The sequence below is a fragment of the Pelophylax lessonae genome (assembly GCF_965119305.1).
Source record: "Pelophylax lessonae genome assembly, chromosome: 9".
NCBI classification, from domain to species: domain Eukaryota; kingdom Metazoa; phylum Chordata; class Amphibia; order Anura; family Ranidae; genus Pelophylax; species Pelophylax lessonae.
Genome location: NC_138776.1, coordinates 30,343,488 through 30,357,603, shown reverse-complemented (window position 1 = coordinate 30,357,603; position 14,116 = coordinate 30,343,488). Strand labels below are relative to the sequence as shown.

General features: G+C 46.8%; 1 protein-coding gene across 1 annotated transcript in view; it reads left to right on the top strand.

Annotated features, from left to right (window-relative positions):
• Nucleotides 1–10,689: 10,689 nt before the first annotated feature.
• LOC309564194 (alpha-2-macroglobulin-like protein 1) overlaps nucleotides 10,690–14,116 on the top strand; it is a gene marked incomplete at both ends in the record, with an annotated part of 91,316 nt that continues 87,889 nt past the window's right edge. The window contains 2 exons of the mRNA XM_082268825.1: nucleotides 10,690–10,905; nucleotides 13,068–13,298. Coding sequence (XP_082124951.1) covers nucleotides 10,690–10,905; nucleotides 13,068–13,298 — 447 coding nt within the window. The remainder of the gene's footprint in view (nucleotides 10,906–13,067; nucleotides 13,299–14,116) is intronic.

Genomic DNA, 14,116 nt, shown 5'->3' with positions numbered 1-14,116 from the left:
CTTTTTTAAGAAATAAAAAACTGAAAAATTGGGCGTGCAAAATTATTCAGCCCCCTTAACCACTTTACCACCGGAGGATTTTGCTGTCTTACGTCCAGGCCACTTTTTGCGATTCGGCACTGTGCGACTTTAACTGACAATTGCGCGGTCGTGCGACGCCGTACCCAAACGAAATATACGTCCTTTTTTTCCACAAACAGAGCTTTCTTTTGGTGGTATTTGATCACCTGTGCGATTTTTACTTTTTGCGCTGTAAACAAAAAAAGAGCGTACATTTTGAAAAAATAACAATATTTTTCACATTTTTTTATATGAAATTCCCCCCAAAAAAATGTAAAAATCTAAATTTTTTTAAATTTTTGGCCAATTTGTTTTCTGCTACCTATGTTTGGTAAAAAAAAAAAATCACAATAAGCGTATTTTGATTGGTTTGCGCAAAAGTTATTGCGTTTACTAACTAAGGGAAAGATTTCTGTCATTTTTTGTTGTTTTTTTAACGAGTAATGGCGGCGATCTGCGATTTTTTTTTTTGCGGGACTGCGACATTGTGGCGGACAGATCAGACCCTTGACTGACATTTTTGACACTTTTGGGGGTACCAGTAACATTACTACAGTAATCAGTGCTATAAATATGCACTGTTACTGTAAAAATGACACTGGCAGGGAAGGGGTTAATTTTATTGGAGAGGGAGGGTTAATGTATGCCTGGTGCTTACTGACATGTGTGGGGGGAGGTGACACAGGGACAGATCGCAGGTTCAGCTATGCTGAAACCTGCAATCTGTCACTGTCTGTCACTTAGGAGATCCGCCCGCTTGTGTTTACACAAGCGGGCGGATCTCCAGACTCGATTCCCCCACGATCGGGGAAGAGCGGCGGTGATCACCGCCTCTCCTCCCCTGGCCCGACTCCCACTGTGACTGAATACAGTGGGAGCGAGCCTCCGGCGGCGTGCGAGCGCCGCCCACAAGGGGAGGAGTCCAGCGACGTATGTCTACGTCGCTGGACGGGAACGAGCCACTGTGCCGCAGTAGAGGCACAGTGAGCGGGGGTAAAATGGTTAAGTTAATACTTTGTAGCGCCACCTTTTGCTGCGATTACAGCTGTAAGTCGCTTGGAGTATGTCTCTATCAGTTTTGCACATCGAGAGACTGAAATTTTTGCCCATTCCTCCTTGCAAAACAGCTCAAGCTCAGTGAGGTTGGATGGAGAGCGTTTGTGAACAGCAGTTTTCAGTTCTTTCCACAGATTCTCGATTGGATTCAGGTCTGGACTTTAACTTGGCCATTCTAACACCTGGATATGTTTATTTGTGAACCATTCCATTGTAGATTTTGCTTTATGTTTTGGATCATTGTCTTGTTGGAAGACAAATCTCCGTCCCAGTCTCAGGTCTTTTGCAGACTCCATCAGGTTTTCTTCCAGAATGGTCCTGTATTTGGCTCCATCCATCTTCCCATCAATTTTAACCATCTTCCCTGTCCCTGCTGAAGAAAAGCAGGTGAATACATAAACAACAGTAATCCCAATAAATATCCAAATTAATTAAGTGCTGGGTGTCCAACCGCAGTGATTATATATAAATATAAAAAATAAATGAATGAATATATGCAATAGTGTAGTGACATAAATCAATAAGTGAGCAAACCAATGCCTTGGTTCATTGAAAAAGTGACTTAGTGCTGTAAACGTGACTGAGGATTATTATCCCCTCAACACAAATTGGTGTTATACAATTCAATAATGTGAACCGAAGTGCATTGTGCAAGGGAAAGCTTCCCATAAACATATAAATAATGAAATAACCGATCTAAAGTAGATTTGTATAGTCCCATTGTGGTACACTGTGATAAGGTGCTTCATGCAAGGGAAAATTTCCCTGATTAGAAGTCAAATAAATAGTGCTTTCTGCTGGTGTCAATAAATAGAAAATAGAAGGTGCCTGTGCTGCTCTGTATCCTTGCTGTGCTCTGTGCGGTGCTCCGTTCCCCTATTGTTATTGCATTCACCGCAATGATCTCCCCATAAAGGGGTGTCAAGCCTTGCACAGCTACTGGGTGTCTGGGCGATCCTATGTATCCTATGCAGAGGCGTAACTAGAACCTTCAGGGCCCCGGTGCAAGAAACCATGAAGGGCCCCCCCGGACCCCTGGCCGGGGCCCTTTCCTTCAAGCTTGGGGCTCTTCCCACTGATCCTGGGGCCCTTTACTCTCGTTGCGGTGCCCTTTATTATGGTCCCACAGTGGGACCCTTTCACAAGTTCTGAAGTGGGCCCCCTTCCTGCCATCTTGGGGACTCCCCACGGTGGTGGAATGCCAGGGCCCGGTCGCAAGTGTGACCTTTGCGATCCTAGAAGTTCGCCCACTGGTGTCGGTAGTTTTTATTCTTTGGTATTTTAATTGTATTATTTTTTATCATTTTATTTTATTCTTTTACAATGTCACTGACTATGACTCTGTCCATTCAGAAAAGGAAGGAGCTGGTAAATTACATATTTACCGACCCCTTCCTGGTTCTCTATTGTGACACATCCCCTGCATCAGCAGGCAGGAGAGGGGAGGGAGGAACGCCGGCAGCCGGGGGGGGGGGGGGGGCAGGGGAGCACACAGGGGCCCAGAGACAACAGAGCACAAGTGAACTGGATAGGAGGAGGGCAGGGGGGGGGGGAAGCATACAGAGGAACCAATCTCCTCCATTTTCCTCCTGCAACTACAGGAGCAAAAAGGAGGACAGTGATTTCTCTACATGCTGCCCCCCCCCCGGCCCTCCTATCCAGGTGTACAGGGGAGCTGCACAGGCCCCCTGGAGCATGGGGCCCGGTTGCAATTGCAACCCCTGCAACCCCTGTAGTTGCGCCCCTGATCCTATGTAAGATTTTACAGTACATGGCCCCGTCCTTTTGATGTAATGAAATTGTCCTGTCCTCTTAGCAGAAAAACACCCCCAAAGCATAATGTTTCCACCTCTGTGTTTGACGGTGGGGATGGTTTTCTTGGGGTCATAGACAGCATTCCTCCTCCTCCAAACATGGCGAGTTGAGTTGATGCCAAAGAGCTCAAATTTGGCCTCATCTGCCCACAACACTTTCCCCCAGTTCTCGTTTGAATCATTCAGATGTTCATTATGCAAACTTCAGAAAGGCCTGTACATGTGCTTTCTTGAGCAGGGGGACCTTGCAGGCGCTGCAGGATTTCAATCCTTCAGGGTGTAGGGTGTTACCAATTGTTTTCTTGGTGACTATGGTCCCAGCTGCTTTGAGATCATTGACAAGATTCTCCCATGTAGTTCTGGGCTGATTCCTCACCACTGTCATAATCATTAAAACTCCAGGAGGTGAGATCTTGTATGGAGCCCCAGAGCGAGGGAGATTGACGTTTATTTTGTGTTTCTTCCATTTGCGAATAATCGCACCAACTGTTGTCGCTCTCTCACCAAGCTGTGTGGCGATTGCCTTGTAGCCCATTCCAGCCTTGTGTAGGTCTACAGTCTTGTCCCTGACATCCTTGGACAGCTCTTTGGTCTTGGCCATGGTGGAGAGATTGGAATCTGATTGGTTGCTTCTGTGGACAGGTGTCCTTTATACAGGTAACACGCTGAGATTAGGAGCGCTCCTTTACACCGCATTCACACTGCAGCGGCACGACTTCGGGGGAAACCTGTGAAGTCACGTGCAGCGCGACTTCGGCGCGACTTGCACGAACTTCATAAAATGAATGTCTATGCAAGTCGCTTCAGGTCGCCCGAAGTAGTACAGGAACCTTTTTCTAAGTCGGAGCAACTTGTGTCGCTCCTATTAGAACCGGTCCTGTACTACACTATGCACTGTGACGGTCCGCAACTTGTCAGGCTGACCAAGTCGCCTGACAAGTCGTATTAGTGTGAATGGAGTCTTAACCTGTATAGAAGACACCTGGGAGCCAGAAATCCTGCTGATTGATAGGGGATCAAATACTTATTTTACTCATTAAAAGTAAAAAAAGCAAAATCAATTTATAACGTTTTCGAAATGCGTTTTTCTAGATATGTTTGTTGTTATTCTGTCTCTCACTGTTAAAGAGGAAGTAAACCCTCCTCTGTAACTTGTACCTATAGGTAAGCCTATGATAAGGCTTACCTAGAGGTACTGTAAATATCTCCTAAACATGTACAGTTTAGGAGATATTTACCTTACATGCAGCCAGTGACATCACTGGTGCCGTTCCTACAGAGTCCCGTGCCGTGACCGTCGGCTCCCGCGCGCGTGCGCGGGAGTGACGTCACCGCGGCTCCCGCCAATCAGATGGCCGGATGCCGCGATCCCGGAAGATGGGCGACTGGACATGTCGCCCGTCATACAGGTAAGCGGACGGCACGGCGGGGGCTCGTTCTAAGGTAAGTATTTCATAATGAGCTAGTATGCGGTGCATACTAGATCATTATGTGTTTCTCTTTCAGGTTGCAAAAAGAAAAAAAACATTTTTTTGGGGGTTTACAACCTCTTTAAAATAGAGCCCCATATTTGTGTATGAAGCCAACCACATTACAATAATTAATAAAGACATTTTAACTCTGCTTCAGTTTACAGTATAAATTGTCAGTTTTGGAAATGAACGCAACAATGAAATTCCCTTTTATTTTTTATATCTTCTAAAGGCAAAATAGAAATCAAGATTGCAGCGAAAGCAATAAAGATCTCTGATACATGTGATGGACCCAACAATGACACCCAGCCGTCCCGCTCAGACACAGTCATACTAACTGTCAATTCAGAGGTAAGAAGCTATAGGCTGAACTCACTGTAGCGCACAGACCGGATTGGTCCAGGGTTTAAATCCAAGGTTTTGATCTCTTAAAGTGGAACTATAGGTAAAACTTTTGGATACAGTAATTTACTGGCCCTTTTCATTCCTGAATGAACACAGTGAGCGATCAGTACCAATCACTCATATGTCCATTCATCACCGAAGTATAGTGAACTGTGTTTACTATGCTTCAGTTTGTGAATGAGCAGGAAGTCACTGAATGCTTCATGTTCATTCCTTTTGTGCAGCTGAGGCTACAAAGAAAGGGACTGGTAAATATATGTCCCCAGTTACTTTCGGCTGGGGAAAGGGGGCCCTGTCAGGTAGGCTGTATTGGGCCCTGTGATTTCTAACAGCAGCCCTGGTTGCATGTTTTGGATATCTGGCACCAGAGGCCTATAATATTTTTTGACACCCCCCACCCCCACCAACACCCAAATGGTCCAAAGTGCAATGTGATAAAGCAGTATGTATAGCATGCTGCGACTGATTGTGATTGTGGTTGTGCTTTAAGTGCAATAGTGGGAGGGGCTTGGAAAGGCATGGTTAAAAAAAAACTGAACCTACTCCTCCTATGCACTGAACACATATGCCACAGTCATTTTATTAATATTATTTTACTTACCAGATCAGATGCAGTTCAGAGTGAAGGAGGTCCTCCCTTTGGCTCTGTCATAGGACCAGAGCAGGGTAGGAGGCCTCCCCTCGGCCCTGTCAGGTGAACACCGGGTGCTGAATTGCTAAGGTGCTGCGTCAAGGCAAAGTGCAACACAAAGCAAAATGTTGGGAGGGCACAGCACCCCCAGCAAGTCCCCCCTTACACAATAGTTCACCACAGCTTTGTTACAAATTCCCTCTGTGTATGTTAAATTGCAGAGACCTTGTTTTAGCCATTGCTTTGGCTGAATATATACAACATAGCTGCATGTCTTTGTCAGCATTGATGTATACCCATTTCAATACTAATGAACTCTTTTCGAATAAAAAACAATAAATAAATGGGGAACCAGGTGAAATTTCATTTTTAGCATTTCTATAACCCCCCCCCCCCCCCCCATCCCATTAGAATTTTGTATGCCAAATTTCCAGCAAGGAAAAAAAGAGGTATTGTCACTTCTGACAGTCCATGCAGACACCAAGCAATCTAGAGAGATGGCCCTGCCCCCACTCCAGCGCACTGCAAGTGATTGACGACTTCAGCTTTGAATGTTTCCCTATGAGACTCTATAGAGGGGTCTGTGTCCTTTCCCTCCACTCGGGTATCAGATTAAACTGAGCTCCCTGCTGTATGTTGTACAGTGCATGGCTTCGGTTCCCCAACCCCACATAAAAGGACTCTTATGGGTTTTTATTATGACAAAAAATATGCATATGCATTTGTTAGGTGCAAGTTGGGCAAAAACAAAATCTTCTGAACGAGTGTTCTTTTAATATGGACAATAGTGAAAAACCACATTATGGTCACTAAATGGATGTCAGGGAAATTCTAGATAGAGCTGATACAAAATGCATACACCTTTGTAACAAGAGATGCAATGTAACAATTTTAGATGGTTACATGTATTTGCCAATTCCCTCTAGTGTTCTCCAGAATCATTACATTATATCTCTTGTTACAAAGACATATGCATTTCCTGAGTTCCTCTGCTCCATCTAGTGGCCATAAATCAGTATTTTACTACTGCCCATATTAAAAAAATTTACTTAGAAGATATATACCCTAAGGAATAATAATTTTGCCCCAGTTCACACAGAATGAATGTACATGCAAATTCGCTGGAGGAATGGCTATACATTTTTTCCTTTTTTTCCTAATAAATAAGCCCCTTAGAGTCTGGCAGATCTTTGAAAACGGGTTCTTTTCTGGGCACTGTTGGTATGGCATACAAGTGAGGGAAAAAATTATTTGATCCCCTGCTAATTGTGTACGTTTGCCCACTGACAAATAAATGATCAGTCAACAATTTTAATGGTCGGTTTATTTTAACAGTGAGAGACAGAATAACAACAAAAATATCTAGAAAAATGCATTATGAAAAAGTTATAAATTGATTTGCATTTTAACCACTTTACCACCGGAGGATTTTCCTGCTAAAAGACCAGGGTTTTTTTTGCGATTTTTTTACTGCGTGACTTTAACGGACAATTGCGTGGTCGTGCGACACTGTACCTAAACGAATTTCACGTCCTTTTTTTCCCACAAACAGAGCTTTCTTTTGGTGGTATTTGATCACCTGTGCGATTTTTTTGATCACGCGCTATAAACAAAAAAAGAGCGTAATTTTTGCAAAAATAACAATATTTTTCACTTTTTTTTATATGAAATTCCCCCCAAAAAAATGTAAAAATCAAAATTTTTTAACATTTTCGGCCAATTTGTTTTACGCTACCTATGTTTGGTAAAAAAAATCACAAAAAGCATATTTTGATTGGTTTGCGCAAAAGTTATCACGTTTACTAACAAAGGGAAAGATTTTTGTCATTTTTGGTGGGTTTTTTTTAACGAGTAATGGCGGCGATCTGCGATTTTTTTTTGCGGTACTGCGACATTGCGGCGGACAGATCGGACCCTTGACTGACATTTTTGACACTTTTGGGGGTACCAGTGACATTACTGCAGTAATCAGTGCTATATATATATGCACTGTTACTGTAAAAATGACACTGGCAGGGAAGGGGTTAACTGTATTGGACAGGGAGGGTATAAGTGTGTCCTAGGGGCGTGCTTCTAACTGTAGTGGGACATTCCTATTGGTGTAAAAAAAAAGATCAACGGTTCTACATAGTAGAACCGTCTGATCTTCATTTTTACACAGGGAGAACTGACAGGCGGCTTGTTTACATAAGCCGCTCTTTCTTTCTCCCGCTGTACCGGCGATCGTAGTGTGACTGGCGGACATCGGGTCCGCCAGTCACACTCCCGCACTCCTCCGTGAACGAGCCTCGGCGGGCACGCGCTCGCCCGCTATTGGCTCTATTAGGAGTGACAGGCGAGCGACGTAGACCTACGTCACTCTGCCTGGCCGGGGCCGACTGCCGCAGTAAATATACTGTGAGCAGTCGGCAAGTGGTTAATGAGTGAAAGAAGTATTTGCTCCCCTATCAATTAGCAAGATTTCTGGCTCCCAGGTGTCTTCTTTACAGGTAACATGCTGAGATTAGGAGCACTCTCTTAGCCCCGGAGGATTTTCCTGCTCAAAGACCAGGGCCTATTTTGCGATTCGGCACTGCGTGAATTTAACGGACAATTGCGCGGTCGTGCGACGCTGCACCCAAATGAAATTAACGTCCTTTTTTTCCCACAAACAGAGCTTTCTTTTGGTGGTATTTGATCACCTGTGCGATTTTTTAACTTTTGTGCTATAAACAAAAAAAGAGCGACAATTTTGAAAAAATAACAATATTTTTCACATTTTTTTATATGAAACTCCCCCAAAAAATTTTTTGCGGGACTGCGACATTGCGGCGGACAGCTTGGACGCTTGACTGACATTTTTGACACTTTTGGGGGTACCAGTGACATTACTACAGCAATCAGTGCTAAAAATATGCACTGTTACTGTAAAAATTACACTGGCAGGGAAGGGGTTAACTTTATTACAGATCAAGGGGTTAACTGTGTCCCTAGGGGCGTGTTTATAACTGTAAAGGGGTGTGGCTTTTTATGTAACCACAGAGACATATGATCCTACATAGCAGGGTGGTATGATCTCTGCAGTTACACCAGGGAGAATGACAGGCGGCTTTGTTTACATCAGCCGCCTACCTTTCTCCCTCTCCAGCGGGAGATCGCGAGTGACCGGCGGACATCGGAGCGGGGAAGGCAGGGAACGAGCGGGGCGGGAGCGCGCCTCCGGCGGCGCGCGCTCGCCCCCCTGGAGGCTCATAGCCCTACGTCGTTTTGCCTGTACGGGGCTGACTGCCGCTGTAAATAGTCGTGCGGCAGTCGGCAAGTGGTTAAAGGGAGTGCTCCTAATCTCAGCTTGTTACCTGTATAAAAGACACCTGTCCACAGAAGCAATTAATCAGATTCCAATCTCTCCACCATGGCCAAGACCAAAGAGCTGACCAAGGATGTCAGGGACAAGATTGTAGACCTACACAAGGCTGGAATGGGCTACAAGACCATTGCCAAGCAGCTCGGTGAGAGGATGACAACAGTTGGTGCGATTATTCGCAAATAGAAGAAAAACAAAATAACTGTCAATCTCCCTCGGTCTGGGGCTCCATGCAGGATCTCACCTCGTGGAGTTTCAATGATCATGAGAATGATGAGGAATCAGCCTAGAACTACACAGGAGAATCTTGTCAATGATTTCAAGGCAGCTGGGACCATAGTCACCAAGACAACAATTGGTAACACACTACGCTGTGAAGGACTGAAATCCTGCAGCGCCCGCAAGGTCCCCCGCTCAAGAAAGCACATGTACAGGGCAGGCCCGTCTGAATGAACATCTGAATGATTCAAACAAGAACTGGGGGAAAGTTTTGTGGGCAGATGAGACCAAATTTGAGCTCTTTGGCATCAACTCGCCATGTTTGGGTTGTGAATGGGTATTCCAGCATGACAATGACCCAAAACACACAGCCAAGGCAACAAAAGAGTGACTTAAGAAGAAGCACATTGGGGGGCGTGTCCGGCAGCCATAGAAGCAAGACGTGTGTAGAGAGAGCTCCGCCACCACCGCTGTCAATCCACCTCAATCCTCCTGATCCGAAGCCTCCACGGGCCCCAAAACATCACAAGGGGATCCATCCAACCCCCTGGATCACTCAGGCACAATATTTCTGGGAAGGATTGGCGGGAAGGCTGAGTAAGCTGGGCGCTCTGGAAGGGAGCTCCGTCTCACCAACTTCACCATCTATTGCCATCCACCGCTCAAACTCCTTCCACAGCCTCCACTACATCGAGGGGTACCCCCTGAGACCCGCTGCACAAGTCGGGAAAGGTATCCAGGGTCTCGCTTGCGGCAATCCGGAGATCCGGATTCGGGGCCTACACACCACCCGAAGCCGCGGCCTTTCCTAGCGGCCACCGCGATCCGACGTCCGATACAGCGGCGGCTCTCCGGGCTCCTAGGGACTCCCTTTGTCCAATCCGAGGACGCACTCCACCTTTCTGGGCACCCCGGGCCCGCCATCCAGCTACTAAGACAGAAAATTCAGCTGCAGAGAGGCACCCGTGATTGCGGCCTAGGCGTCCTAGAAGCCGCGGTCTTTCCTGCAACAGTGATCTGCACGCCGCCGGGCACCGGGTAAGCACTGTACCCCACAAGCCACTAACCATCTACCCCAGCAGCTGCTTCAGGCCTTCCTGCCCTCTGCCCACACTTTATGCTGCCTTCTATAGTGAAACCTACCCAGCTGCCCAACCTGTGCATTACAATATCCTGGCTTGTTGCAGCAGCTGCTCCTTCCTTTGCTTGCCTACCTCACCATTTGAGCAGTTCTTTCCTTTTACATGTTCAAGTTGGGATGGGACTTTTGACCGGTGATGACCGACCATAATTAAAGGCTGCTCTGGCGGCACCTAACCCCCTGGCAATGCCTTCTAAAACACCCAACTTACGTTCAATGTCCGGCAAAAAATCCGGGAAGGGCTCCTCATCCAAACTACCCAGTTCCGGTACTATCAAACGATTCTTGTCCACAGGCGGCTCAAGCACTCACACGCGAGGTAGTAGGGCCGAAGCCTCGGTATCGGGTGCAGTGTCGTCCATCCGATCTGCATCACCGCGGGAGCACTCTCCTTCTTCCTCATATCTTTCTGATCCGCTTGAATAGATGCACTCCCCGGCAGCCTCAGATATGTCTTCTCTTTTACATGGTTTGAAACAGGAAATCGGGGGCATGTTTCGCAATTTGAACGGTCACTTAAGAAGGAGATCACCGCTGTTCGCACTGATATGTCCCACATACTTGGCAGGGTAGAGGACACAGAACGGAGGCAGGACTCGCAAGAGGACTCCATTAGAGAGTTACAGGACAAGGTCACGCAACTGGCGGTGGCCCACCGAGCCGTTTTATATAAAATGGAGGATCTGGAAAACCGCAACCGGCGGAATAATGTGCGTATCCGTGGACTTCCCGAAGCTACCAGGGATGACGACCTTGAAGCATCGGTAAGGGGCATATTTAATACCATCCTGGGTAGGGCCCCCACTGATCCTTTACGTTTTGATCGCACACATAGAGCGCTTAGACCTCGTAACCTATCCTCTGACCTGCCTCGGGATGTTATCTGTCGCCTGCACTTTTTTTTTTGAGGACAAAAATGCCATCATGACTAAACTACGCGGCACTCAAGTTGTTGACTTTCACGGGGCGTCCCTTAACATCTTTCCTGACCTTTCCAAGGAAACCCTGGAATGACGCCGTGCACTAAAACCGCTCCTGGAACAACTTAGGGCCAGTGGCTTCACTTATCGCTGGGGTTTCCCGGCTTGCCTAATTGCTACAAAGTATGGTCATTCTGCCACCCTTCGCTTCCCGGAAGATCTACCGGCCTTCCTACAAGATGTTGGCCTCCCACCCTTGGATCTCCCAGGGTGGCATGATTGCATCCCCATTTTCACATTCAAACCAGGTGCCTCCTGGAGTAAAACGCCTTCCAAGAAAATGCGCACATCTGCGCCATCTTCTTCTCGCAAATCGGGGATGACCCCTGTGTGAAGAACTCCGTACTCACTGCCTGCTGATATAATGCTTTCTCCCATGCCTAACCACGTTTTTCTCCTTACAGGTGTACTAATTTGTTGTTTTTTTTTTACTCACGCCTGTTTCTTGTTTTACATACTCTTGTTGGGTTCATTACTGTCTCCTCTGCCAGGGGGAGGTTATTCCTTGGTTATTTGATATTTTGTTTTACATATTGCCATTTGCATTTTGACTTGTTGGGGTGCTGCCGCTGGCTCCCTTCTGAGCGTCTCTACGGGATGATGTTGCGTCCGGTCGATACGCTCCCCTCTCTCCTTTTGGGGGTGGGGGTTCCCGGATCTGGGGCTATGTCACGCGGGACTTATTCTCCTGCTCGGCGCCCTATCTCTGGGATCGCCCATCCCCCCAGGGACCACTGCAGTTTACTGCGTGCCGATACATGGTGTCCCATTGGACATTGTCTCTGTATTGATTTTATGTCTTCTCCTCTTTTTTTGCTGTTTCTCTTCTCTTCTTTTCTTCTGTCATCTCCTCTCCCCCCCCCCTCCCCTTTCCACCCCCCTTCCTTTAGGCCCGGGTTCTTAGTGTTTGTGGGAGGGGTGTTTGTGGATACCCGATGGCGAACATGAAAGTCTTGTCCTATAATGTTAGAGGCTTGAACACGGCATATAAGCGCCATCAAGTTCTCCGGGAGCTGCAACGTGAATCTTGTTCAATTGCGTTCCTTCAAGAAACTTATCTCACCCATTCTACCAACGTCAAATTATTCTCCCCACAGTACCCGACCTGGTACTATGCACTTTCACCCTCTAACAAGGCTAAAGGTGTCGCTATCGGGTTTCGCAAGGACACCCCTTTCCAACTTGATACTATGCTTGCCGATAATAATGGTCGTTACCTTTTTTTAAGGGGTTCAATAGGAAACACCCGCTGTACTCTGGCTAACATTTATGCACCGAATCAGGCTCAGTCCACTTTCCTACACACAACACTTTCTGAGCTGGCGAAGTTTGCCGAAGGTCTCCTGGTTGTTGCTGGTGACATCAACATGGTTCTGGACCCTGTTCTTGACACCTCGAAGGGCCGTTCAAATGTCCCATTTAAACAGATCGCACGGATTAAAAAATTGTTACATTCCCTTCAACTAGTTGACGTCTGGCGAATCCTGCATCCTAAAGATACTGATTTTTCCCACTTTTCCAAAACCCATGGTTGTTACTCTAGGATTGACAACATTTTTCTGAGCCAATTTCACTTACCTCTTTTGCGATCCGTCTCCATTGGCTGTGCCTCCATTTCGGATCATGCTCCTGTGATGACCACCCTGCTCCTTCCCACTCTTCCACCCCGCTCCACTAATTGGAAGCTGAATGACTCGCTTCTCGCGAACCCTGCAGATGCAGCTCTCTTATCTTCTGCACTTAGCCAATATTTTCTTGAAAATGCCACTGAGCACGCATCTCCCTCCTTGGTGTGGGAAGCCCACAAGGCTACTATAAGGGGCAAATTGATGGAGCTGGGGGCGCGGAGGAAGCGGGAGCAGGGCCAATTGCTCGCTGAGCAGCTTGCCCTGGTGGCGGATCTGGAAAAGTCACACAAACTATCATTGCATGTCTCCCACTTACAGGCCTTAACAGAGGCTAGGGAATCCCTACGATCCTTACTTGACAAAGCTACCAAGCGCAAATTCCACTTTTTAGCCCATAGACGTTACGAGTGGGGTGATAAACCCGGTAGAATGCTTGCCAGGTCTCTTAGAGCCCAAAAGTCAGCAGCTTTTATCCAGGAGGTGAAGCTTCCCTCTGGCCTTATGGTCCATTCCTCTCCTGATATTGCCAAAGCCTTTAGGGATTTTATGGCAAGCTTTACCATGTAGAAGAAGATCTCTGTCACCTCCCTTTAACTGAAAAACGCAAACGTATTTGGACTTACCTTAAAAAGGCTAATCTACCAACCCTCTCCAAATGCTCCCTGCGGAAATTGGAAAACGATTTTTCTGTTGAAGAGTTCCAATTGGCACTAAAATCCACCCAAGTCGGTAAGGCGCCTGGCCCTGATGGTTTCACGGTCGCATATTTTAAAAAGTTTGCTGATGTCCTACTCCCTCACTTGACCTCGTATGCCAACTCCATTTCTAAATCCTCCGGTTTTCGTCCAGAATCATTGGCTGCACACATTTCGGTCCTGCCTAAGCCGGGCAAGGACCCCACAGAATGTGGCAGTTACCGCCCTATATCCCTCCTGAATGTGGATCTTAAATTGTACTCTAAGGTATTAGCTAACAGACTACTGCCCTTGATCCCCTCCTGGGTCTCCACTGATCAGACTGGTTTTATCCCCGGTAGGGAGGCGAGGGATAACTCTCTTCGTGCTCTCTCTCTAATCCATTTTGTCCGCACTAAGTCCCAGCCTACCCTGTTCCTTTCTACTGACGATGAAAAAGCGTTTGACAGGGTGGACTGGGACTATTTGTTGACTACCCTCCGTTTTTTTTGGCCTTGGCCCTAAAGCTATACAACGTATTGCGGCTTTATATTCCCAACCAACGGCACAGGTACGGGTTAACGGCCTCCTTAGTGCTCCCTTCCCTCTTCATAATGTCCTTTGTCACCCCTTCTGTTTGCCATCTCACTTGAGCCCTTTTTATCCACTATTAGGCATTCCAACGATATACAT